This window comes from Gossypium raimondii, chromosome 10 (genome assembly GCF_025698545.1).
Source record: "Gossypium raimondii isolate GPD5lz chromosome 10, ASM2569854v1, whole genome shotgun sequence".
Lineage (NCBI taxonomy): Eukaryota > Viridiplantae > Streptophyta > Magnoliopsida > Malvales > Malvaceae > Gossypium > Gossypium raimondii.
In genome coordinates, this window is record NC_068574.1 from 12,413,925 (window position 1) to 12,439,406 (window position 25,482).

Below are 25,482 nucleotides of genomic sequence, written 5' to 3' on the forward strand. Positions count from 1 at the left end.
TCAAATCAAAATTATTATTTAAAAATTAATTAATATATTATATATTATATATGTAAATGATTTGAATTAAATAAAAAAATATCTATTTAAATATGATCTGGACTAAATAAATAGCTCGAAATAACTTATTACCATTATAGATGTGAATGGGGCAAGGCCAAGTCAAGGTCCAATTTAAAAAATTTCTCTGAGTTGATTTCGCTCGAATGGACCATTTCCTATTTAAAAATAATAACAAAATATTTTATATTTAATTTTAATTATAAAAATTAATATTAATGTAAATTTTTATATTTTTTTATCATTTTAAACATAAAATGGGCAAGTCGGGCCAATCCAAGGTTGAGTTATATGGTCCGTGAACATCTCTCTTATTACCATTTTATATATTAAATAAATTTAAATTTTTTTAAAAATATTTTTATTTTTTGGATTTAAAGAGTTTTTTCATAATTTTTAATTTTAAAAATAAATTTTTTAATTTTATGCTTTTATTTAAAAATGAGAAAATGAATTTTTATTTTTTAAAATTTTATGCAATTTTAAAGAATAAGGATTACATTAACAAAATCTATAAATGTTTAGGGCTAAAAACGTTATTTTACCTTTTTCAATTATTGCATAAATAACTTTAATGGATCAAAATTTTAAATAAAAAAGTAAAAGTATTCAATGTGGCAGAATTAAAATTTAAAATTAAAAGAAGTATAGAAATCTCAAGGTTATTCAAACTTTAGTTTTATATATAGAATTTGAGATATTCAAAGAATTTAAATTGTAACTCTTTTTTTTTATTTCTTATTTTAAACAAAAATTTAATGAATTTTTGTGTGGTATTTAGTATTGGTTTTCCTTTTTTGGTGTGGGCTTAGGACCAACTCATTGGTTAGTTTTGTACTTTGAGCAAGCTTTTAGATTTGGGCTTTGCTCCAAATTCAAAAACTTCTTGTTGCTTTTGGTTCAATCACAAATTTAGAAAATGATGGAAACCCAAGCCCTGGAATTTTTTAGATTGAACCCAATTTATGGAACAAATGGACCAAAACCCTGAAAATTTTCTTTTTAATATTCTGAAATATCCGGTGGAAAAGGAAATGAAGAAAAACAAGAAAAATTAGAAAGAAAGAAAAAAAAAATAAACACCAATAAAGGAGCCTTCGCATGACAAGCAACGAGCAAAGGGTTTTTATTCATTTCCCTTTTCTCTGCACCCAAAGCCCCACCTTCGTGGATTTTGTGTGCAATTTTTTTCTTATAGGCAGCCGAGGTATTATTGTTTTTAATCCATGGTATTTTCTCTTATATTTCTCCCCCTTTTTTTAGTATTATGTATGTATTTTGTTGGATTTTTGGATGTTTTGAATTTCACTATCTTTGTTTTTCTTGAATTTCTTTGTGATGTTTTTGCTTTCATAATGTAGAACGGAATGTTAAAAAAAGAGAGGATAAAATCAGGAATTATTTTTTCAGAGGTGTCGAGAAAGCAAGGAATTCAGTTTGGGATTTCATGAAAAATACAAGGCAAATTAAGATAGGATAATTTTATGCTTTAAATAATTGATAAATAAAACTTAATTTTCATGAGTTATCTGTTCATCTTCTTTGAACATGATGATGGGTTTTCTTATGGTTTTGATTTGTGATAATCCGACATTTATTTATTAGTTCTTAGGACATTAGGGTGCTTTAGAGACTTGAATGGTTAAATTCAGCCCTGTTGCGAAGAAGTAAGAATATGAATTTGGGGATTATCTTCTATTTGATTGCTTAAAACATCTAAAGAAATATGACATTTGACTGCTGTTAGGCAGTCAAGCTCATGGATATTCTGGTTTCTTGATAAGGTACGGTATGGACTGCTAGGCTTATCTCGAAACCTGGGTCCAGTGTGTTTTGTTCACTTCACTTCTACATTGAAAGTTTTCACCAATATAGTGTGTTTTTACTCCTGCCTAGTGTCGTCCTTGTTGGCTGCGATCATGGATGAAAACTTTCTTTATGCTGATATTGCTAATTCGTTTGTTTGTTTATTTAAGAATTTGCAATTGTTTCTTGTAGCAGTGACTTTGCGCAACTATGGCTGGTATTGAGCAATGTGAGGCAAATGATTCTGCTTATTCTCTGATAGAGCAACTTTATAAGGCGGTTCATGAACTGGAAGCTTTCAAGGATGCTTCTGAGAACAAGGTTCATTGGACAGAAATTGAACAATATTTCCGCAATCTTGAGGTGACATTAAAGAAGAAATCTGAAGAGCTTGTAGCTAAGGAGAAGGAATATGAGGTGAAAGAAGCTGAAACCCTTGCGTTGATTGTTGAGAAGGAGGCAGTTGTTGCTACTAAGGAACAAGATTACTTAGACCGAGTGCAGGAGCTAAAAGATGCTGCTGTTGCTGCAATTGCTGAGGCATGTGCAAATTTCCGACCAACAACTGCAGAATCTCTTGATACTGCAGAAAATGGAGACACCAAGGTAAGCAGTTCTGTTGGTGATAAAAACTCTCCCGATGAGGAGTTTCCTCGTAAAACAAGTGAAATTACTGAAAACATGGCGGCTGATGTTAAGTCGCGTCCAGAGCTTACCCACTTTTGTGAGCAAATGGATGCAAAAGGACTTCTGAACTTTTTAATGGAGAATCAGAAAATTCTGAATGACATTTGTCGGGAACTTCCCCTTGCACTTGAAAGTGCAAGCGAACCAGCCCGTTTGGTACTGAATTCACTGGAGGGGTTTTACCCTCCGGACGAAACAAGTCAAACGGTGGATAAGACAGATGCTGCCCTGCAGGGCATGCGCAAATCCTGTGTCGTCTTATTAGAAGCCATGGCTAGTTTTTTGGCCAGAATCGACCCTGGTGATACTCACCTTCTGAACCCTGAAATCAAGCAGCTAGCCAAGGCAATTGCTGATGAGTGGAAACCTAAGTTGTCTAATGCAGGCAGTGGTGCTGCCATTGACAATTCATTGGAAGCTGAAGCATTTTTGCAGCTCCTTGCTACTTTTAGGATCGCTTCGGAGTTTGACGAAGAACAACTCTGCAAGCTTGTTTTTGTAGTTGCTCACCGCCGGCAGGCACCTGAGCTTTGTCGTTCCATTGGATTAACACCGAAAATGCCAGGTCGGTATGGAGGCAGGACCATTGTTTCCATACGATGTGTCTCAAGTTGATAATGCTAATGTATCTCTAACTTGCTTATGACTATACCACTGTTCGGTATCCATTTGCTAAACTGAGTCTTACTATGGCAGGCCTTGTTGAGTTATTGATTAACAGCGGGAGACAAGTCGATGCGGTACGATTTATTCATACCTTCCAGCTTACTGAAAAGTTTCCTCCTGTGCCCCTCTTAAAGATGTACTTGAAAGATTTGCGGAGAAACTCACAAGGGAAGGGCGGGAATTCTCGTGGTGCTGCTGGTTCACAGGTAACGTATGCTTATACCAAATGAAGACCTGATTCTATGAATTTTCTCTATAGAAAAATACCGACAGGCAGTTTCCTCTTCGTATACAGGATGACATAAATGCACGAGAGCTCGCGGCCTTGAAAGCTGTAATAAGATGTGTTCAAGACTATGGCCTAGAAGCTGACTACTCCCTTGATCCACTCCAGAAAAGGTTGGCTCAACTCGAAAAAGCAAAAGCAGACAATAAGAAAAGAGGGGGGGATTCTGGTAAACATCACCCGCGGAAGAAATCAAGGCCCAATGGTGGATTTCGAGGATATCGGGGACCTCCAGGTAGGCAAGCTCCACTGGTTTACAACCAGAGGGCTGCATTTACAGGAATGCCGGAAAGGTATACTCATGCAGGTCCGAATCCCTACAATTATCAAATACCGAATCAACCTGCATATGTCCCTCAAGCGAATGATCAAAGATTATACTACTATTCTCAAGATGACAAAGTTGCAACGTCGTCATATAATGCAGCAGCTACTTCTAACTATGGTAGCTACAGTGGCAGCGGATTGCAACCATCGCATTCACAGCAGCCATTTCTGTAGTTCTTTTTAATATTATAAGTTTATCATAGATGCATGTTCAGTTTATCATTAGATTTTTTGCCCACTGTGGTGCTAACTTCCAATATTGCCCCCCAACCCCCTTTTTTTAAATCCATAATTTAAACAGATTTTTCTTGAGGCTTTGCCTTCAAAACCATGTTCAATCTTCTTTTTATTAGTTTCTTTTGTTAGTTCCTAATATGCTCTTAAACCTTAATCTATTCGGCTAATAATATAGGGCAAATTTTATGATTAGGTCAAACCCTTCTCAGTTAATTATAATGACTATTTTAATGTTTTTATTTTAGTCCTGAGTTGTTAAAATTGTTGTTGTATGATGTTTGCATCAATCGAAAGTAATTCTTATCCATATCCATTTTTTCTGTTACAGTTTTGTTTTTTCATAAAACTACTTTAAATGTCACAAATTTGTGGATTAGAATCGAAATAGTTTTTTTATTCGATTTAAGATATTGATTGTGGATCTAACGTTTGTTATTCCACTTGTCAATGGGTATTGAGTCATTGTGCCAATTATCGAATTGTTGTTTGGAGCTGCTAGCCGAGTTTTTTATAAAAAAAAGAAAACTTAACGACCTAGTGATTTAAATAAAAATTTTCGAACAGTTTAGTGATTTAAATGAAAATTTTCGAATAGTTCAATAATAATCTTATAACTTTTTGAAGTTGAATAATTAAAATATAAATTTATTAATAGTTTAATGAACTTAGGTGTAATAATAATAATAATAATAATAATAATAATAATAATTTCATTCGTTGTTATTTCTCTATCTTATTTATGATAAACCTAGTAATAATAGACACGAATGACACGAGTATACAAATATTTCATTAGATTCACGCAACTAATATATTTTTATAGATGAATGTATCGATTGATTGAGAGACCATTTTATTATAGGACCTAATTAAATTAGTTCTTGTATTATTAAAAGAATTAAATCAAGTCAAATTGGAAAATAGTTAACATTTACTGTTTAGAAAATAACATTTATTGTTTAATAGAGTTAATATTTTTACATTTTTTATAGTTTTGTAATAAAATATTTTGTTTGGAATTGAACTATAATTGAAAAAATTCAAGATATTTTTATACATTAAATGTTAACTTTGTTACACTTTGGACTAATTTGATTATTTCTAGTAGTATAAAGACTAAATTGATCTATTTAATAATAGAGCGACTAATTTAATCTAATCCTTATAAACTAGGGACCTTCCAAATACTTTAACCTATTTTTATATCATTTTGAGAAGATTGAAAAAAAATCCCTCCATTTGAAATATTCCTTAAGGTAAAAAAAAAAAAAAAAAACCAATTAGTTCCTCGTAAAAAAAAAAATCATCCAATTGAGCCTTTAATCCTGAAGCACTAATCAATTAAATCTCTCCATAACATTGACCAAGTATGACGGTTGTTGAATTAGCTAACGGAGGAAGCAAATAATAACACATGGCATGTCACATGTATATGATGCTAACATGACAATTTTTAAAAATGTTTTTTAAAATAAAATAAATAAAATAATTTAGAAATAAATAAAGTATGGAAGTAATGAATGAACTTGGACAAAATGGGCTATCAAGTATATTTGAATCCGAACAATTAATTGTCCAAATTCATTTAAATGATGTTTTCTAAATAATTATTAGAAAAACATAAAATTTATTTAAAATTATAAAAAATTATTCAATAGTTTTCTACAAATTTTAAATATATTTTAAATATTTTTGTAATATTAGTAGATTTAGGTATTCTCTATAAATATTAATATAATGGTTTTTGGTACAAATCTTAAGAAAAACCCTTTAAACCCTTTCTACCTAAATCTAAAATTGCTTTGTTAAGGGAGGTGAGTGATTTAAAGCTTTAAAATCATTTTTTTCAAGTTTTAGAAATTTTATTAATTTTTAATAAGTTTTTATAATTATTAATAATTTAAATAAATTTATATGAGTTCTTATATTTTAAATAATTATTGTTTAAAAATAAATAAAATCTGAAAATCTTAAATGCACCATGACAACCAACTTGGATAAATGGATAGATGGAAGTCGTAATTTGAAAAATAAAATTTGAAAACTTAAATTGAAAATTAAATTTGATTTGTTTTAAAATTAAATTTTAAAAAACAAAATAGTTTGAAAATTTTAAATTTTGAAACCTAGAAAGTTTGGAGAAACAAAATTTTGATCTTTATATTGAGTGTTTGAAGTCATGTCTTTTATTACAAAACTGAGAGCCTTTTATAAAGAGTTCGTGCCTCTTTACAACATTTTTTTCTAGGGAATTCAATCTCTTATATTATTACAAAGATTACATAATAGCTAATTTTTAGATCATTATTATAATTTGCAAATAATATATTCTTTGATTACAACATTTTTATAGGGTATCTCACTGTTTATTTTTATCTTTGCTTGGCAGGAAACTTCACTGTTCATTCTTGGTTGCTTTTGGCAGAGAATCACTTATGTTCATTTATGTCTTTGCTCTGTAGGGAATTTCACTATTCATTATTGATTGCTTTTGGCAGGGAATCACTCTTGTTTATTTTTGTCTTTGCTTTGCAGGGAATCTCCCATGTTCATTTTTTTTTTGCCTTTATTCATCTCTTGTCTTTGTAAAATTATCATCAATTTTTCTTGGTTTTGGTGATAGTTACTGAGGTGGTTGTCAGCAAGATCCACTATTTTGATTAAAGACGTTGAAGATTTCTCGTCTTTTGATCCAAAATCCATTGAACTGAGCATTTCAGCGATGAGCTTTTTATGTTCCTTCTTGGTCTTGACTAACAGTCGATTTTGCTTGAAGGAATTTTTTTGTAGTTTGATCCGGGACCGTGGACTTACATAATCTTGGATTTTTATTGAAGAAATTATCCAAATACATGAAATCATATTTTTCAACATTAAATTTATCCCACCATTTCGTTATGAAATTTTGAACTAATAGTGGAATTTCAACACATGGATCATGTTCATAAGAATAATTCCAGGAAATAATCCAGAAATGCACAATTTTGAGAAAAAATAAATTGTTCGGTAGATGTGCTTTTGGTTTGGTCTAGGTTGGAATTTGTCAAAGAATTTGGGCCATAACTTTTGAATTTTTTTGGTATGATTTTGAAAGATGATGGTCCATACCAATTCCACCGTTCCTAAAACCAATTTGAGAATTTGAATTGGGTACCATATTTGAAATATATGAGCCAATAATGTCTCATATGTTAATTGTTCATTAGGAAGGTATTGTACCAGGCCATTTGGTAATTCCAATATGTGAAAATATGGGTGGTGGTTTATTTTGGTGGTGAATTTGACTGGAAATTTCTTTGGAGAATATGGGTTTTCACCCCAATCTCTTGGTCGAAGAATTTTAACTATTTGAGATGTTGAATGGGTGATAAATTTTGGATTTTTGGGGTCTGTATAGTGTTTGAACAATACTGATCCAGTTTGAATCAGTATATATTCATAATACTGCTGAGGTTTTTGAGAATCTGATAGCTTAAAATGCCATTCATTAAAAAGTTTTTTTACAAGTATATGTGGAAGTTTTTCTAAAAATTCTTTCTCCATAATAAGAATTTTTTCAAAACACTTGTTTGGAAAATATTGTGAGGATTTTCAGGTAGTAGTCTGTGAAGACACTGCTACTTCTTTTGAGAAAACATCCTGGAGAGATGTTTCTTTTAAAATATTTTTGAGATATTTTAGTTTGTGTAAAACAATCTCTTTATTTTTTTTGAAATCTTTGTTGTTTCACCAACAATTTGTTTGAGAGGAATTTCCTCTTTTAATTGAGAAAAGGCTAATGCTACTTCTGGGGGTTGAGAAAGGGACTCAATCCATTTTTTGATTTGTGAACCAATTTCATTTGGATCATGTGCATCCTGAAAGGATGCATTTTTGGAGGATTTTGATGAGGATGACGATATCTCTTTTTCTTCTTTAAAGGCAAATTTCATACAATGACTTAATTGGTTTTGAGAAAATTTTGGTTTTTGTGGATGATTCCCCTATTTTTCCTTTTCCTTTGTCTTTGAGTTTGGGTCGCATTTTTGAAGAAACTCTCTAGTGAAAAAATAGACAAAGAATTAGTTTCTCATTTGATGTATTAAATATCAAAATCAAATATGCTAAAAATTATCTGCCATCTTATAAAAATCTATTTTGAGGTAATATTTTGAACATCTTTTTGTAAACCTTCTTTTTTTGATTTGCAATCAATTTGTAAAAGAAAATTTTGATTTTATAAATCCCTTTGAAATTTTGTAATGCATAAAACAATTGATAAATTTTACACCATGTTTGGTTGGATGTATTGGCATAGCCAATACACCCTAATCGGTGGGCCTCACTTAATCCCCCTTTAATCCGTTGTTTGGTTGGTTGTGTTTCCATTACGTCCCAAATCTGTTCCTTCCCTAATACACCTGGTCCCGTAATAGGTATTCCCCCCATCCAGCGCTGATTAGAGAATTCTTACCCATTTCTTGTTTCCGTTTCCTTTTTCTGCCCTCATAGATTTCTGCTTCTTCTTCTATCGGCATTACAGATCTGTCCTCATTTCTTCTGCTTTCATAACAAATCCTCAACATTGTCTTCATCGGAGGCCGATGATGAAAAAATTGGGTAATAACTTCGTCAACTTCGAAACAATCGACGATGATGAAACCATTTGTATTGTCTCTTATTACAACTACGATATTAACTGTCACTGTGTCGATTTAAAGCCTTTTTAATTCAAGCTTTTGTTTTTGTATTTTTAAGTTTTCAAAATCGGTTTCGCAATCAAAATAGAAGATTTTAGGCCGTCTCATTCTTCTTCAATGGTAAATTCGATTCCTTTTCGAGATTATGGAATGACTCAAAGTGAAATTTTTGTTTATTTATGAAGTAAATTGATGGGTATTGTGTTTTTGGAACAGAAGCTGGTGGGACAGAAAGTTGATTCAGGGGGTCTTTATAGACTGCTTCAATGTGCAAGTAAAGGGGATAAAGCTGGCGTAATACAAGAACTAGATAAAGGTGTGGAGCCTAATGGAGCTGATTATGATAGGAGAACTGCCTTTCATTTAGCTGCTTGTGAATGTTGGATTGAAGTTATTGATTTGCTTCTTGAGAAAGGTGCTGATGTGAATTCTTTAGATCATTGGGGCCGAACTGTAAGTTTCAAATTTCATGTTATTTTATCTAATATGAACATTTTTTGGGGGTTGTGATTAATTTATGGGTGTTGAACTGTTGATACAAGGTTGGGGTTAAAGGCGATTTACGACGGTTCGACCGATGGGTAGAGAATTGTAATGGTTATGGGTGATTGGAATTTGAGTTTTTTGAGGGTCGGAGTTGGAGAGGAAAAAGAAAAATAGTTGGAGTTCGAATAGAATTTGGTCCTTGTAGGTCTTAAAAGGGTGTCTTTGTTCATTCACCCCCGAATAAGGTTTGCAAGATACTTGAAGCTCGAGGGGGAAATGAATCTGATGTGAGTAATTATTTTTGTAGCCATTGTCTGACGCACATAGCTTTGACACAATGAGGTTTGCAAGATACTTAAAGCTCGAGGGGGAATCGATCCGGTATTTTGTTAATCTGTTGTTGTTATTGTTAAGCTTATAAAGTTTATGTTTTTAGTTCCAAGAATTACAAATTTTCTGAATTGTCTGCCTTGTTCTTGACAAATTGTCCATGAGAAACAAATACATCTTCACATCTTCGCATGATAGCATCTGTACTTAAATTTTGAGACATCTAGTCTGCAAATATCATACAATGTTGTGTCTCATTTGAAACCTTATGTATCATTTCCTTGCAATAGGTAGGAATGGACTCTCAAGCTCCGTGCTTTGAAATCGATCATAGTGAGGTTGACATGGAGGAAGCAACCCGTATCGGAGAGGTAAGTTCTTCAGTTTTTAAGTTCCCAGATGGCGTTTGATATGATCTCCTCACCTTGCTTTAGGCCATATGGCCTCAATTTATTTTTATGGTATGTAATCTATATATGAGTGCATGATCAAGACATGTCTAATTTGAGTGCAAGTTTGTGGTCATTGGCTGCCTGTGTTTGCCATATTCTTGATGTTTCACTGAGGACAACTCGTCACATATGGAGTGACCCGCATACATATTTTCTTGATTTAAACTTTTATATACGAAGTTACCTATTCTTTTCCTTCCCTTTTTCCTATATAAACTAGTTTACCATTCTTTTCAAACTATTTATTGCATCTTTTTCGAACTACGTGGTCTTTCATCTAATACAAGTTACTTTTTAGTGATACTTATGCTACTACAATTGCTTTTACATTCAGATCTTGGCTCATCATTTTGGGGGATGGCTTTGATTCTTGCATCCACAAATCTCCTCACTGCAAGAATAGCTGCTGGTTGTTTTCTTCTTGCCCTCGTTGTCGTGCTCTTTTATGCTAAAAATGTAAGATATCAAGGATGATGGTATTTCCTGATAAAATTTTGCATTAATATTTAGATACTTTCTTTCTTTCCTTTTTTATTTTGTATTCTTCAAAGAGTACTTTCAAATTTTTAACTTGTAATGTGTATGATTATTCAAACAGTGGACACTTCGAGGACTGTCCATCGGTGAGTACCCTTATAACCTTGTGGTGACTTGTGTTTTTATAACTAGGAGTTGAACTTGAAGTGCTAACAATTTTGTTATCTATAAACTAGATTCCTCAGGTTTTATTATTTTCCTTGCTCTAATTTGGTTTTTGCAAGAAAGGACAACAGTTCATATTCTCCGTTACGCCATTCTATTTATCGATATAGGCTCTCTTGTCGTATTTTCTTTATCGTTCCCAAAGAACAATTTCATCCTACCATCTCTTCCGTGAAAAGAAATGTTGCTTATTTCTTATTTTGGAAATTGCAAGTGTCATGAACAGTCTATTTTCAGTCTATGGTATGTCTCGGTGATGGTGTTTCCTCTGACATTTTTTTTTCTTTCAATTAAGCATTAAATTTGAGGTGATTTGAATATTGTTTGCATAGATATCTATGATGATCTAATATGTCGAGGAGTCAACTCCAGTGATGCCGAGAAGTTTGCAGAAATTTGTCCTTGCCCCTGCAATGGAGTTGGATGGGGGTTTATATGGTGAGAAACTGACACTTGAAGCATTGGCTTTCCTGTTTTCAATGATTATTTCTGTCTTGCTGCTCACATTCTTTTTGTACCCTATTTGCAGGGGAATGATATCATTCATATTTCTTGGTGCATCAGTGTATCTAGGACTTCTCATCTTAGCTTGACCTGAGGTACAACCTCCTTCTGAAAGGATATTTTTTCCTTTATTTGCTAGAATAGGTGATTTAGATTGAAATTTAAAGCAATAGCATGAGGCAATGTTATATTGGAGTAGCTGTGAACATTGCTATAGTTGAGTGGAAGTGAAATATGCATGATATTGTTATTGTTCCATTAAGCTGCTCTGACATTTAAGGAACCTGGCTTTGCTCTATAATTCAACTGTAGGCTATCTAGCTGCAACGTGATTGATGATATCTTTGTTTTTTAAGTTGAAATCCGTGCTTTATTCAGCATTGCTTCTTAAAAAGTGGTAGTTTGCTGTAATCTAGTATAAACATGAATCTATCTGATTGGTATTTATTACATTGATTTGAAAGAAAAGGCTATAAGTCATGGTTTTAAAAATCTCAAGCTATTTCTTTTTCTTTTATTGTCATGTCTTGAATTTGCCATTTTAGTTTCAATTTCAGGTTCTGGGATTGGTTGAAAGTCATCTTGGTACTGGCAAGTTATTATTGTACATCATTCAGCACTGTGTTAAAATGGAGGATGCCATTTTTCCTTATTCAGAACATAGTTTATTTGTTTGTAATTTGATTCATCATTCATCCAGCAATGTATTGTAGTGCAATTTTGTTTTTGGTATTAGATAGTAACAGCTTGGCTTCATTCTTTGTAACCCTTTCTCATTTGGGCTCAGATTCCTTTTTTTTTCAGACTGCACTAGACTAAACCAGATTGTAAAGTAATATTATTTCCAGTTTTAATTCATTTTCAGCCCATCATTCTGAATGCTAAGGTTGCAAATATGAGTTTTGAAGGGTTAGTTTTATTTGCAAATATATTTAACACCATAATATACCCAGTATCCTACTTGCAGATTTGAGGGCAAAACACCACTCTTTTTACATGGTAATACCTGAGATATTTTACTCATTCATTTCACATTTAAATAAAGGAAAAATGGAACATACCAATTTCACATTCTTTTTACACGATTTTATTAAATTCATATAAGAATATTTAATATTAAGAATTGTATTAAATTATATATTTTATTAAATTATATTTAATAATAATTATGTTAAATTATATTTTATAGTATTATATATTATGATTTTAGAAAATTCATATAAGAATATTTAATATTAAGAATTTTATTAAATTATATATTTTTATTAAATTATATTTAATAATAATTATGTTAAATTATATTTTATAGTATTATATATTATGATTTTAGAAAATTCATATAAGAATATTTAATATTAAGAATTTTATTAAATTATATATTTTATTAAATTATATTTAATAATAATTATGTTAAAATATGATTAAATTATTTATTATTTATATTAATAATCTTATTAAAATTTAATAACAATAACAATAATCATTTACCTAAACAAATTTATGCTAAGGGTATTCTAGTCATTTTAGTTTTTTCCATTATGCTATTACACCTCTATTCCATTCAACCAAACACAAAAATACTATTACGCCTCCATCCCATTACATTCAACCAAACAATTGATTTGCTATTACGCCTCTATTCCATTACGCCTCTATTCCAATACAGCGAACCAAACGTGCTGTTATTTTTTAATAATACTATAATTTTGCTGAGTTGGATTCCAGTGTCTGGAGGTAAACTGGACTATTTGCTATTTTCCTCTCTTAACTTGTTTTAGGATCCCACCATACTCTATTTCAGAAGCATCTGTTTCTACTATCTTGGGGGCATTTGGATAAGCTAAATGTAAATAAGGAAGTTTAGTAATTTGTTTTTTTAATCTGGGTAATAATATTAGTGTGATCATTTGTCCAAGGTTGTGGATCCTTTTTGAGCTTCTTATATAAGGGCTTATATAATTTGCTAAGACTTGGATAAAAGTCCGTGACATAATTGAGGCTTCTTAAGAATCTTTGCAATTGAACTTTATCAAGGATTTGGTTTGAGAATTTGCTGGCAAATTCTATGGATCTTTCTATTGGGGTAATGGTTCATTGGGTAATGCAATGACCTAGAAACCTTACTTTGGTTTGAAACAAACTTATCTTGGATTTAGAAGAAACCACTATTTTTTTACTTTTACAAAGATGGATAAATGTTTGAAGTATTTTCTAAATTTTCGAAAACATTAATACATAATCAATGTATACTATTGTAAATTGGGAATATTGGTAAAAAAATACAATTCATTATTATTTGAAATTTAGATGGAGCATTTTTAATACAAAATGCATCACATTCCATTTATATTGTCCAAATGGTACAATAAATGTCGTTTTGTATCTTTCTTCTTCTTTTATTTGGATTTGCCAAAATCCTAATTTCATGTCAAATTTTGAGAAAATATTTGCATTGCAAAATTTTTGTAACAAATCTTTTTTATTTGGGATTGGGTACCTAATCCATTTTAAAGCTTGATTAAGAGGTTTGTAATTAATTACTAATCTTGGCATTCCTCTTTTGAGTTCTACATTTTTCATTACATAAAATGCTGAACAACTCTAAGGAGAACTGCTTTTCCTGATTAATTTTTTATTAAGTAGATCTTGTATTTCTTTTTACAAAATTCTTCCATTTCTTTGTTCATTTGTATTGGCCTTACTTTTGTTGGTATTTGTCTTTCATCAAAATTATTTTCATATGAAAATGTTATTTCATGTTTTTCTTATTCCAAAAAGCATTAGGAATGTCGAACAAATTGTTGGTTCTATTTCTTCTTTAATTTGATTTATCTTTTTTGAACTTCTCTTTTTCTAATTGTTCAGTCAATTTTTAAAATATATTTCTTCTTTTAAAAAGAGATTCATTTATAATTAATTAAATTATTGATTTGCCCATTATGGATGAATAAAGATTTTAATAAGTTGAAATTTCTTATTTTGGGTTTTTTCTACAAAAGGAAATTCTACTTTAGCGTTTAAAATTTTGGTAGAGATTGAATTATTTGTTACTTTATATGACTTGAGTAAGGATATGAATGGGGTTCCTAATATGACATCTTGGGTAATATCTTTTACCATTAGAAAACATGTTTGATATTTTATATTTTTGTTACTGATTTTTGCATTAGGGATTTTGTAAGTAATTTTGAGGTTTTTACCGTTTGCAGCTTTAAGAAATTTTGATGTTTTGTAATGATATTTTGTTGAAATTATCCCTTCTCTAATGATATTTTGATCTGCTCCTGTATAAAAAGGGCTATTAGTTGAAATTCATTATTTATAATAATATTTATTTTTATTAAATATCTTTTGATAGATACTTGATGAGAACCATCATATATTCCTGCGTATTTTCTTGTGCTCGGGTTCAATTTTTGAAGAACTATTTTATGAGATTTCATGTTTAAAGTCTGCATTTATTTTTCATTTCTTATTGTTAAATTTTAAGTGAGAAAGCTCCAATTTAATTTGTTTTATTTCTAGTTGTAATTAAGAATTTGTAATTTGTCCTGGTTTTGTTTTTCATATTTATTAAATATTATATCTTGTATATCGTACATTTGTGATTGACTAGAGATGATTCTTTTCTTTTTTAGTTTATCTTTTAATGAGGATTTTAATTTCAAAATATTATCTTTTAAGTTCTAGGTCTTGAATTTTATCAATAACTTCAATCATGAACTTTTGGTCTTTGGTTAACATATTAATTGAAGGTTCATTTTCATAAGAGGATTGGGATGTTTATGTAATTTGTCTATTTGTAATTTATTTGATTTGGTAGATGTATCATTTTCGAAGAAGTTGTTTCTAAAAGAATTTTATTAACTTTTATTCTATTTCTTTATCTAGATTTAAATTATTAATTTTTCTTTTAATCTTGCAATATTTTGAGATTTGTCCTGGTTTTCTACAGCTATAACATTTTATTGTTTTATCTATTTTATTTTCTGATTTTTATTGTTTATTTTCTTTTTATATTTTCTATACTTGAGCTTTTTATAATATTCTGAAATATTTTTCTCCTATTCTTTGGTTTTACAGGTAACATGTTTTTGAAGAAGAAAGTTCATTTCTAATGTCAAATTGGTGGTAGAATAATCCTAATTCCTTCTTACATTGATATATTTCCTTTTAAGTTATTTTTTTTAATTTTAAATCTTTACAAATTTTTAATCCTTTCTTTTAGGTGAAACTAATTAGTTCACCATATGTAAGTTTTTCATATGGAATAATACATCTGAATTTTCTTTAACTTGATTTCTAACCTTTTCTCCTAATAAAGTAGGAAGTCCTGCTAAAAACTTTTCTTTCCAAAATGGTTGTTGGTTATTAGATATTTGCATAACTCTAGTCATAAAGACATCTTTATGAGGTCATGGGTCATCCTAGCACGATTACGAATGTTTCTATTATTGATATAATTGAGCCTTTAACTAAGCTGCATTTTGAATATCATGAAGAAGATGAGTTACAAATTGTTCTTTGCAGAAGTTTAGATTATGATACTATGAAAAACTGAGAGGAATGGATGACGGTCGAAGAGTTAATGCACGAAACGATTGCTTAAATGGAGGCACCGTAATTTCAGAAAATTCCAAGTAAAACCTTTGAATTATCTCCTTCTAAAACTAAACTTTTTCTTCTATTTTGCAGGCTCTAGGGCTGGAACTCAAATTGTTACCAGAACATTTAAGGATTTCGATAGAGGAAAATCCAAACCCGAACGGAGAAGCTCAAAGACGTCTCAATCCACCGATGATGGGGGAATCCGAGAAGTATTTCAAGGTTAATGGGCCGGTGAAGGTTGAAATTTTTTTACGAGAACTTCCAATTGCACATGGTCGAAGAATTAATTCTCAAGGAACCAAACGAATAACACTTAGGTCGTCGAGCTAACAACATTAAACAAAAGCGTTTTTTGGGAGGCAAGCCATATTTATTTATTTTAATTTATTTAATTTTGAATTAAGTTTAATTTATGTTGAAAATAAAAATAATAAGATGATTATTCAATATATTTAAATGTGTTGTTTTCCAAGAACGATGGTAGATGCTATCCATTTTCATCCACAAATAAATCAGAATCAGATTTCTTTTGTTGCATGGGCATGCCTTGTGAAATTTCAGTGCTGTCATTTGTTGAAACATACACCCAAGACCGAACCAGCCAGAACCAACTCAAACTGCCCAAACCACCCTATTCCAAATTAAACATACACGGGAGTACACTTGACCCTTCTCTTTCATATTTATTATTTTATTATTACACATTGAGGGCAATGTGGGCTAAGTAAGGAGGTGTTGGACATTGAGCCTCTAATTCCAATGCTTAGTCAATCTATATAGTTGGGTGGTTCTTGAATTAAAATATTCATTATCCAGTTTAATCGACGTGTGTTATAAAGTTGAAATATTGTAATTAGATTGTTTCATGAAAATTGATTCTTTATAAATTTGTTTGGTAAGTATATAATTCTTAGTGATTTGATTTTAAATGTATTTGCTAATGGCAAAAAAAAAAAAACTACTCCGCTGATGGCTTAAGTTATAAGTGAAGATTTCAGGAATGTGATTGACTTTAGTAACTGAGATAAGGTGCTTGGGTTGACACCTCATTTCGTGTAAAAAGGTTCGAGTGGCGAACTGGAAACTTGCAAACACTCCACTAACTGAGCTACCATGAGTAGGGAAAAATAGTCCGTTTGGAGACGTGTCAAATTGGTTGTTAGGTGAGTTAGACTAATTTTAACATATGATATGTATATAAATAGGATGAGTGGTGGCCTTTGAAAAATGTACTAGGATACACTGGAAATTGAATGCAATTTCTTTCTTTCTTTTCTTTCTCATGTCAAAGCTAGTGCAGGCATTCTGCCATTTTTTTTTTCATTTTTTTACTTTGGTTTAATTGCTTCTCAAGTCCTTTATCATTTCCACCATTCAACCTTACCTTTCAACGCCTTCCAAAAACCAACTAAACATGACCAATTTCATGCTTAGCTAAACTCCTATTTAACTTTAGGCCGATATTCTTTCCGGTTAAGAATTGTGAGAAAATGAATCCGCATTAAAAATCTTTTATAACGGTATTCACCATCTCTCTGGAATATGGGATAGTACAAATTCGTCCATTAAAGTTAATCCAATTTCAACACAAAGTACACGTTGGGTTGGAGTCGTTTTGGCGTATAGTTGGGAAGTCGAGTCGGCCGTGTTGTATTCGAATTTCTGTGAACAAATTGGCGTATCCTAGCAAGGTCATACTAGTGGGATTTTCGTCAAGGGAGATAGTGATCGGATGTAAACGACCCACGCGGTTAAGGCTGTTGATTCGAGTTGGGTTCTTTAAAACGTAAGGTTGCCAAGGTCTTGAATTGTGGACGTGTGTATCGCGGTTAGACAATTGGTAAGGGTTGGTTTGCAGGTCGTACAGAAATCAACTATGAGAGAAAGAATTGACGGTTGTGACATTCTTAGTCGCTATAACCAACTAATGGTTTGGAAGAGAAAACCCATTTTCAAGAATCGATTCGGAATTGGAATTCACCGAGTCTAAGGCTAAAACTTTATATTACTGCTTACTAAATTCAATTTCATTTTCTTATTTTATTTTATTTTTATTTATATAATTTTTTATTGTTTCAATTTCACTTTATTTATTTTCCAAACATTTCCAACTCCCCTTATTTATTTATTTTCCAGCAAGTTTGTCACGAGTTGTGGGCACGCCTATTGCTGCGACAATAGTTATGGTCACAAGAAAAGGCGAAATTGGATAACCAATGATAAGTGTCAAAAGTAATATATTTTAATCCCGTTCTTAATGTGTTTTTGGGTGATTAATCAATGCAAAATGGTGAATTTTATGCTCCTAATCTTTTAATTTCATGTTTCTATACTTAGGAGAGCATTTGGGAACAAAATGAGCGAAAACGGAGCGAAAATTAGAGAATTGGAGCAGATTTTAGGAGCTACACGGGTTGGACACATGACCGTGTGAGCCACACGGGCTGCCACACATCCATGTGTCAGACTGCGTGGATTTCGCGATTCACACTTTGGACGAGCGGAAAAATGCAATTTTTATGTTTTTTAGGCACTTTAAGACTTATAAATACCAATTACAAGAAGAGGAAAGGGAGTCGTTAGAGAATATTGAAGAAAACAACTCCGAAAACGCCATTGAAGTCGACTCTGAAGCATATTTCTATGAAGATTGTAACAGCCCGATTTTGGGCCTAGTCGGAACAGTGGTTTCGGGACCACAAATCTGACAAGGAAAAAATTTATTTTTCTTATATTTTTATGGTCTACGATTTCACGGAATTATTTTGTAAAAATTTTGTTCGAAAATTTCGACGTTTGGGCACTCAATTTAGTCAAAAGGACTAAATTGTAAAAAGTGCAAAAGTTGAGTTCTACAAGTTAGAGGTGTCTAATTATTATGAAATTTTAAATTGGAGGTCCTTAAATGGTAATTAGACCATTGGTTATTTATGGACAAAAATAGACATGGTTAGTAAGTAAGCTATTTAAGGGCATTTTGGTAAAATGCCTTAATTAATGAATAAAGACAAAATAACATGAAATAAATTATCATCTTCTTCAATTCTTTTCTTCATGGCCGTATGTAGCAAGGGAACACCATGGCTAGGGTTTGTTCATCTTCCAAGCTTCATGGTAAGTCCGTTCTAGCCCCGTTTTTCTTGTTCTTTGTATTTTTCGCATCCCGATAACTTGCTTAAGCTATCTCTACCATTAATTCGAGCTAGAATTTATGTCGAAAAATTACCCATAGATGAAAAGTGTGAATTTTGATGTTTCATGATAGAATATGAAGCTTAGAATTATGTTAAGCAACTTTTGCTAAGCGATTTTGAGTGAAAACGAGTAAAACGACATAATCGATAAAAATACTAAATGTTCATAAGTAAGTGTTAGAGTTGGAATTTGATGTTTCTATAGAAGGGAAAAATGTTCAACATGTCATAATACATAAGAATAAGGGATGAAGTTTAATTTACGAGCTTTGGGGCAAAAGTGTAAATATGTAAAAGTTTAGGGCAAAATTATAATTTTACCAAAGTTTGAGTCAAGGACTGTTTTGATAAATGTGAGTACTAAATAAGTCAAATGTGTTATTATAGATCAAGAAAGAAGTGGAATCGACCTTGACCGGAGAAAAGGAAAGATTAAAGACTAAATTGCTAAATTTTTATATTATTGCATCAAAGTAAGTTACGTGTAAATAATAGTTATATTTTTATAAATTGTGAATTATATTTGATATGTGAATTAATATTGAATGTGGAAGGAAAATTGTTCATGAATTATTCAAGTGATAAAGTGTTTAAAATAAAGTGTTAAGTGTAAATTTCGGTTGAACTTAGGAATAGAAGTGGATACAAGTGACATGTCACTAGAGATCGATGTTACTGATGTTACAGTGAGTCCCGGTCTGGGTGATCTAGCATGTGTTGCGGACACCGACGGCTTGTGTGAGCAGGCCGTGGACATTTCCAGTGTTATTGATCGGTGGTAGCTTTGGCCACGATCGGTGGTAGCCGGCTACGTATCGATGGTAGCCGACTACGTATCGGTGGTAACCGGCTACATATCGATGGTAGCCGACTACGTATCGATGGTAGCTTCGCCACGTATCGATGGTAGCCGGCTACATATCGATTGTGGCACTTATGTGCTAATTCTCACGTATCTATGTATATTCCGAGTGTTCAACGGAAATTGACTAAGTGTAATTGAATAATGAATATAGGTGTGGAACTGAATTGAATATCGACTTAGAAATGGAAAAGTGAATTTTGAATTGAATTGTGATTGAAAGTGAAAAGTGAAATTATGAAAGAGTACATTTAGCAACAAAACAGTTTAGACAGCAACAGTTGTGTGACTTTGAAAAATCACCAAAATGGTGGAAATTTAATTAGAGGCTGAATAATATATGAAATTGAAGCTTAATGAGTCTATTTTCATATAAAAGAAATATAAAAAGCAAAAGAGTTATATATTTTGAGATATTTGAAGTTTAATTAGACAGAGTCAGAATGAGTTTGGAATCCCTGTTTTGGCTTTGGAAAATTGTAAAAATTGTACAAAAATAATTATGGGATAAAGTTTATATGTTTAGAATTATCAGTGAATCTATTTTTATGAGAAACAAACGGAAACTATATCCGAATTTTGTACAGTGAGATAATTAATTTTTAGTGAAGAGAGGTCAGAACTGTCAAACAGTGAAACAGGAGAAACTTTAAAGAATAAACTGTACTATTTGGCTAAACCAAAAATTATGAAAATTTTATGGTAAGAATATATGTGAATCTAGTTTCGGATAAAATTTACGGATCTTAATTTGGAGTTCTGTAGCTCCGGGTAAAAATAATTTAGTGACTATGACTCGAATAGACAGCTTTGAATATACATGTTAGTGAATAGAGAAATTATAGTTAATGTTGTTTAAATGTGATATACACATAAAGGATGTGGAATGGAGAGGAGGAGGAGGACAATAAAATGTAGGAAATAATTGTGTATAATGGTCATATGCCCGATTATAATCGGTAAATGTTAAATTGAATGGTAAATACGTATTGGTACCGAAGGAACTATTGCGGTTTTGAAAAGCAATTGACCAAATGTATAAGAAATTTAGTCTTGATATATATATATGATAATAATGATATATGGATGATTATATCATTGAGTTGCATTGATTAATTCGGTTTATGTCATGGAAATGTCAAGAACATTTGTCTTTGATATGTGATGATCATGGTTTAAGCTCATATGGGAAAATAAAGTTTCATAGTATGAGAGTGTGGTATTGAAATATATATATTGGATTGAGAAATTAATTTGAATTGTGAACACGAAATATTGTGAATTGAATAAAATGGAAATGGAGCTTTGAATTACATAAGTAAGTATCGGGTCTCGTAGGCCCTATTTGTTATGAATATAATATTTTGAGGATATGTTATAAAGAATTATAAAAGCATGTTAAAAATTTGAAGAGTTTAAATTTGAATGAAATTTTGTAACTCAGTTTAATACGTTTACATGTGTAAGTGTTCTAGTAATGCCTCATACCCTATTCCGGAGTTGAATACGGGTAAGGGGTGTTACAAAGATTGAATATCTCCTTTTATTTTCTTTGAAGTTTTTATAAGTTTCTTATTTCTTATGGTTATACTAACTTTGAGATGTTTTTATTTGCGGTTATGAATTAAGGCTCTGTTTGTTTGCAGTAAAATGTTTTCCGAAAAATGATTTCTGAAAAATGATTTACTTTTCTGGAAATGATTTACTTTTCTGGTGTTTGGATGAATCTGTGTAAAATATTTTCTATTGTTTGGTGATTTTCGAAAATATTTTTCGAAAAAATTGGCTTTACATATATTAATAAATTTATATATATTAATAAATTTATATTTTAAATTATTTTACATATATTACAATGATTTGTTTATAAATAAATAAATCAAATTAAATATATAATAATACTCAATTATTAAGCTAGAATATTAACATCATAAATTGAAAACAACCAAAGTCTATTCACACTTTTTCAGATAAACATCAAACACAAATACTTTAAGAAGAAAAACTTTAAGAAGAAAAAGGGAAACCCCTATAACATAGGTTTTCCTTGTATGCATAATGGAAGTTTATTAGCTTAATATTGATGACCACAAAAATTTTATTGTTCATCAATTTAATTTAACAGAGAAATTATTTTTTCTCAGACAAATGTACAATTTGAAGACATTGAAACTAGGAGCTCAAGTCAAAGCTCAAAGCCTTGTATGAATATACAACCAGAGACAAGGAACCAATTAATATCCTAAGAAAGTTGTTCTATATTAGTACAGGCTTCAACTTCATGGCATGTTTATCTGTCATGTATCATGCTGCTTATTTTGGATTAGTTAAACTAATCAATCCTTTCTAGATTAAACATCACCATATCTTTAAGCCCTAACTGGAAACCGCTTTGAGGAAGACCTTGGAGACTCTTGATTGCAATATCAGCCTTCTCTTTTTCCAACTCTTCTACCCTTTCGATTCCCCCGCATTGCTTTACTAGTTCGATTTCTTCGTCAAGGGAACCAGTCTCGCAAGACTCATCTCCATAGTTTCACCCTATTATAATTTAAGGGAATCAAGTTATCTAAATACAGCTGAGATAAAATAAACCAGCCAGCAGATATGCGTAAGCATGTTACAATGATAGAATATGTTTGCAAATGGGCAGAATTAACTGTTGAAAAAGGATTGATAGATTCAATTCTAGATTAGGGTTTCGACTATATGGGCTACGACTAGGACTTCTAAAGTAGCTGCGCCTAGAATCATATCTTGAATCATACTCCACCTGAAAAAAAAGACAGTTAGATACGCTATCAAGTAATGTCGCAGAAGCATAGATCTAAGACTTAAAATGCATCTAAACATACCCGCATGTAAGCCTGGCTAAATGGATTTCGAAACTCAGAGTCATCAAGCTTCCTTATCTTCCAAGTTAAGATAGCTAATTAGAGGAAGTATAGCCTTTTAAGTTAAAGTATACACAAATACCAACTCCATGTAAACAAGTTAAAACTTAGAAAGTCCACAAGGTTAAAGAACAGTTGCTTACAACATATTTCATATCATCATAGTTTGTGTAATCTACAATCCCTATCATGCCTGTAAAGAAAATGCAATAACATTAATATAAAAGTCAAATAATTTTTTCCTCAAGATAACTGTCAAATGAATGTAAACAAGAAGCAAATCATGTGCAGGAGCAAACTTGCAATGCATCATGTTGATAAACAATACATAAATCCCAGAGGAATCTAAGCTATTTCATCCTATAGTTATGGAATGAAGTCCTTATGCATTAAGGAGCATGATAAGAATTCTAAACTTCACGATCACGAAACACTTGAGAGAAACAAACATCCCCGGCTTTTCGTATGTGATCCTGGTCATAAAACAAGAAATCATTTAAAACGGAAAACACACTTTTATGCATTTCAAAAACCTTGATGCATAGACCATGTTACAACTTTAACTAATTTCATAATTAGTATTTTATCATCGTTTTCCATATACATACACGTATGTAGATCAAAGCCATGCGAAAAGGCAACAATCAAGGAAAAATTACAAGCACAGAAAAGGAATTGAGTAGCAAAGGACAAGCAATTGCTATAACACTCACCTTTAGGTTTTGCCATGAAGCAGAAGAAGGTAAACCAGTCACCAAAACTGCATATAAAGGGATTATGAGGTTAACTGAACACAGCAGCAGTTTGCCAAACTACAAAGATGATTAGGAGAACAATACATACCACGATAATCAGAGCGCCTGGAAGGCCCACGCCTACTGTTACCACTGTAACTACTATAACGATCCACAGATGAAGGTGGTCTTCGCCCACCATGAGCAAGTTCAACCTAAAAATAAAGAATCATAACCATTGTCAGGCAGGTAGAAAGCTTTAAACTAATATATATGAACTAAACAAGATTAGCTACAAACTCTTAGACGATTCCCATTAAATTTATAACCATCTCGACCACGAATTGCATCTTCAGCATCACGAGGATCCTCAAATTGCAATATGCAATTGTTAGATTACTGAAACCTAAAAACTGATTTCCTATTATTCTTTGCCTCAAATCACAAAATATTAAAACTCACCTCAACAAATGCATAACCATGGGGCCTTGGTGGGATCTTCAAGTCAATATCAACAATGGGTCCATACTGCAATATAAAAACACAAAATTCTAAGCAAGCGGTAAACCTCCAAAACAAGATAAAGCAATACGTTAAACAGTAATTTGGAAACCCAAAATTGATTAATCCAACAAAATTATTTCTTCCTCTTTTTTCTTTTTTTTTCACACAGCTAGTTATGCCATATCTCCGTTACCCAAAGTTAAAACTATAAAAATAGGTCACAGTAGAGTAACTTTTGAAACTATTTAGTAAAATACTACAAGAATGAACATAGATAGTGATTTGAGAATAACAAGGGAAAAGAAAACCTTGTAAAAGAAATCTTCAACTTCTCTCATACGAGTATCCCCAGGCAAATTGCCCACATAGAGCGTGCGGCTTGAATGACCCATTTTTCCCTGAAACAATACCCAATCTGCTGAGAAGAGAATATATGCGATGGACTTTTACCTAGAAGCGAAGATGAAGAACGGAAGAAGGAGAAGGAATGAAGAACGGAAGAAGGAGAAGGAGCCTTACCTAGATGAAGGAGGAACTAAAAAATGTCTTACAGAAATGAAATTCGTAAGACATTTTCCCCTAAAACCCATTCATTTTACCCATCTCTTCGAAAATATTTTTCAAATGTAAAATGTTTTCAATCAAACAAATACTGAAAAATTCAAAAAATGTTTTCCTGCAAATAAATGGACCCTAATTTTCTAAATATCTAGGGTACGATGAACTTTGTCTTTTACAATTTTTTTTCCCAATAAATATTTGAATCTTTTTCTTAATTATCGTATTTAATTCTTAATTTAATATTTTTAAATTATTAATTCATGTTTGATGTGCTTAATTTAGAGGAGGAATAAATCATGTTTAAGAGTAGATCTAATATAATTGAGTGAAGTTGCTGTAATCCTAGAAAGAGGACAACATAAATCTACCGGATTAGAGTCAAATCTAATAGGGGAATCCATAGATTGAGTTAATGCGATAATAAGGGTTTTAATTAGAAAGAAATTTCAATTAATCAACTTAGTGTCAGTTGCTCTTAGTCTTGAAGAGAGATATTAACATAATTTAGTAATTTCTACGGATCAATGTATTAAGTGAATAAATTGTTTAATTTAGATTGATAATGAGAGATGCAGTCTAGGCTGATTCTTTCTTGGGTATTGTTTCGCTTCTTGGTTATTATTCAGTTATTTTCCTGATTTATTCTTTGTCGAGTTCTTAGTTAATTAATTTAGTTAATTTTAGTTTAATTCAATCATTTCAATTTGTCGGTTAAATAATAGAAAGACGGTAATTACTAGTACTTTTAGTCATCGTGGGAACAATACCTTTGCTTAATGTAGCTATACTATTTATTGATAGTTGCACTACTGCACTTGCCTTTGTCGTATTTTTAGTTGGTTTCGTGGACATCAACCAATCACTGTGGATTCGACGCTACTACTCTATACTGCTATTTAGTGT

General features: G+C 31.5%; 4 protein-coding genes across 26 annotated transcripts in view; 2 read left to right on the forward strand and 2 right to left on the reverse strand.

Moving 5' to 3' along the window:
- The first annotated feature begins 1,091 nt into the window (after positions 1-1,091).
- LOC105777520 (FRIGIDA-like protein 3) lies at positions 1,092-4,160 on the forward strand. Of its 4 annotated transcripts, none has more exons than XM_012600844.2 (4): positions 1,092-1,289; positions 2,059-3,118; positions 3,250-3,425; positions 3,515-4,160. In XM_012600844.2, the coding sequence occupies exons 2-4, from the start codon at positions 2,077-2,079 to the stop codon at positions 4,004-4,006; spliced, it is 1,710 nt and encodes a 569-aa protein (XP_012456298.1). In that variant the 5' UTR covers positions 1,092-1,289; positions 2,059-2,076; the 3' UTR covers positions 4,007-4,160. The 4 variants fall into 4 exon arrangements, with proteins under 4 accessions (XP_012456298.1, XP_012456300.1, XP_012456297.1 ...); XM_012600846.2 differs by having other exon boundaries at positions 2,062-3,118; XM_012600843.2 differs by having other exon boundaries at positions 1,092-1,267.
- A 4,261-nt stretch (positions 4,161-8,421) lies between these two features.
- The window catches only part of LOC105778510 (integrin-linked protein kinase 1), an 82,324-nt gene continuing 65,263 nt past the window's right edge, over positions 8,422-25,482 (forward strand). For 2 of the 17 annotated variants that reach the window (XM_052622816.1, XM_052622818.1), the window contains exons 1-6: positions 8,422-8,716; positions 8,807-8,868; positions 8,965-9,201; positions 9,855-9,935; positions 10,351-11,156; positions 11,248-11,317. In XM_052622816.1, the coding sequence (XP_052478776.1) occupies positions 8,653-8,716; positions 8,807-8,868; positions 8,965-9,201; positions 9,855-9,935; positions 10,351-10,383 (477 nt within the window). In that variant the 5' untranslated portion in view covers positions 8,422-8,652 and the 3' untranslated portion in view covers positions 10,384-11,156; positions 11,248-11,317. Of the gene's footprint in view, positions 8,717-8,806; positions 8,869-8,964; positions 9,202-9,290; positions 9,616-9,854; positions 9,936-10,350; positions 11,157-11,247; positions 11,318-11,767; positions 12,102-25,482 lie in introns of those variants that run through there. The other 15 variants (XR_008190179.1, XR_008190180.1, XR_008190181.1 and 12 more) reach the window with 15 other exon arrangements.
- Positions 21,232-23,113, reverse strand: LOC128032050 (serine/arginine-rich splicing factor SR34A-like). 2 transcript variants are annotated; one of them, XM_052622821.1, is made up of 4 exons: positions 22,924-23,113; positions 22,742-22,798; positions 22,547-22,659; positions 21,232-22,427 (listed from the first exon to the last, which is right to left on the reverse strand). In XM_052622821.1, exons 1-4 carry the CDS (start codon positions 22,969-22,971, stop codon positions 22,409-22,411), a joined length of 237 nt encoding a protein of 78 aa, XP_052478781.1. In that variant the 5' UTR covers positions 22,972-23,113; the 3' UTR covers positions 21,232-22,408. The 2 variants fall into 2 exon arrangements, 1 of the variants encoding a protein (XP_052478781.1); XR_008190182.1 differs by having other exon boundaries at positions 21,232-22,815.
- LOC105778105 (serine/arginine-rich splicing factor SR30) lies at positions 23,119-24,604 on the reverse strand. 3 transcript variants are annotated; one of them, XM_012601698.2, is made up of 7 exons: positions 24,538-24,604; positions 24,327-24,416; positions 23,977-24,042; positions 23,815-23,883; positions 23,624-23,729; positions 23,494-23,540; positions 23,119-23,253 (listed from the first exon to the last, which is right to left on the reverse strand). In XM_012601698.2, exons 2-7 carry the CDS (start codon positions 24,408-24,410, stop codon positions 23,191-23,193), a joined length of 435 nt encoding a protein of 144 aa, XP_012457152.2. In that variant the 5' UTR covers positions 24,411-24,416; positions 24,538-24,604; the 3' UTR covers positions 23,119-23,190. The 3 variants fall into 3 exon arrangements, with proteins under 3 accessions (XP_012457152.2, XP_052478779.1, XP_052478780.1); XM_052622819.1 differs by having other exon boundaries at positions 23,242-23,540; XM_052622820.1 differs by lacking the exon at positions 23,815-23,883 and having other exon boundaries at positions 23,242-23,540.

Coding starts and splice junctions, on each gene's coding strand:
- LOC128032050 (XM_052622821.1), bottom strand. CDS start 22,971: ATGATAGGGATTGTAGATTACACAAACTATGATGATATGAAATATGTT. Junction 22,799..22,923: donor ATGATGATATGAAATATGTT/GTAAGCAACTGT, acceptor TTAACTTGGAAG/ATAAGGAAGCTTGATGACTC. Junction 22,660..22,741: donor TTAGCCAGGCTTACATGCGG/GTATGTTTAGAT, acceptor CTTTTTTTTCAG/GTGGAGTATGATTCAAGATA.
- LOC105777520 (XM_012600844.2), top strand. CDS start 2,077: ATGGCTGGTATTGAGCAATGTGAGGCAAATGATTCTGCTTATTCTCTG. Junction 3,119..3,249: donor ATTAACACCGAAAATGCCAG/GTCGGTATGGAG, acceptor TTACTATGGCAG/GCCTTGTTGAGTTATTGATT. Junction 3,426..3,514: donor GTGGTGCTGCTGGTTCACAG/GTAACGTATGCT, acceptor CTTCGTATACAG/GATGACATAAATGCACGAGA.
- LOC105778105 (XM_052622819.1), bottom strand. CDS start 24,410: ATGGGTCATTCAAGCCGCACGCTCTATGTGGGCAATTTGCCTGGGGAT. Junction 24,043..24,326: donor TTGAAGATTTCTTTTACAAG/GTTTTCTTTTCC, acceptor TTTATATTGCAG/TATGGACCCATTGTTGATAT. Junction 23,884..23,976: donor ATGGTTATGCATTTGTTGAG/GTGAGTTTTAAT, acceptor TTGCAATTTGAG/GATCCTCGTGATGCTGAAGA.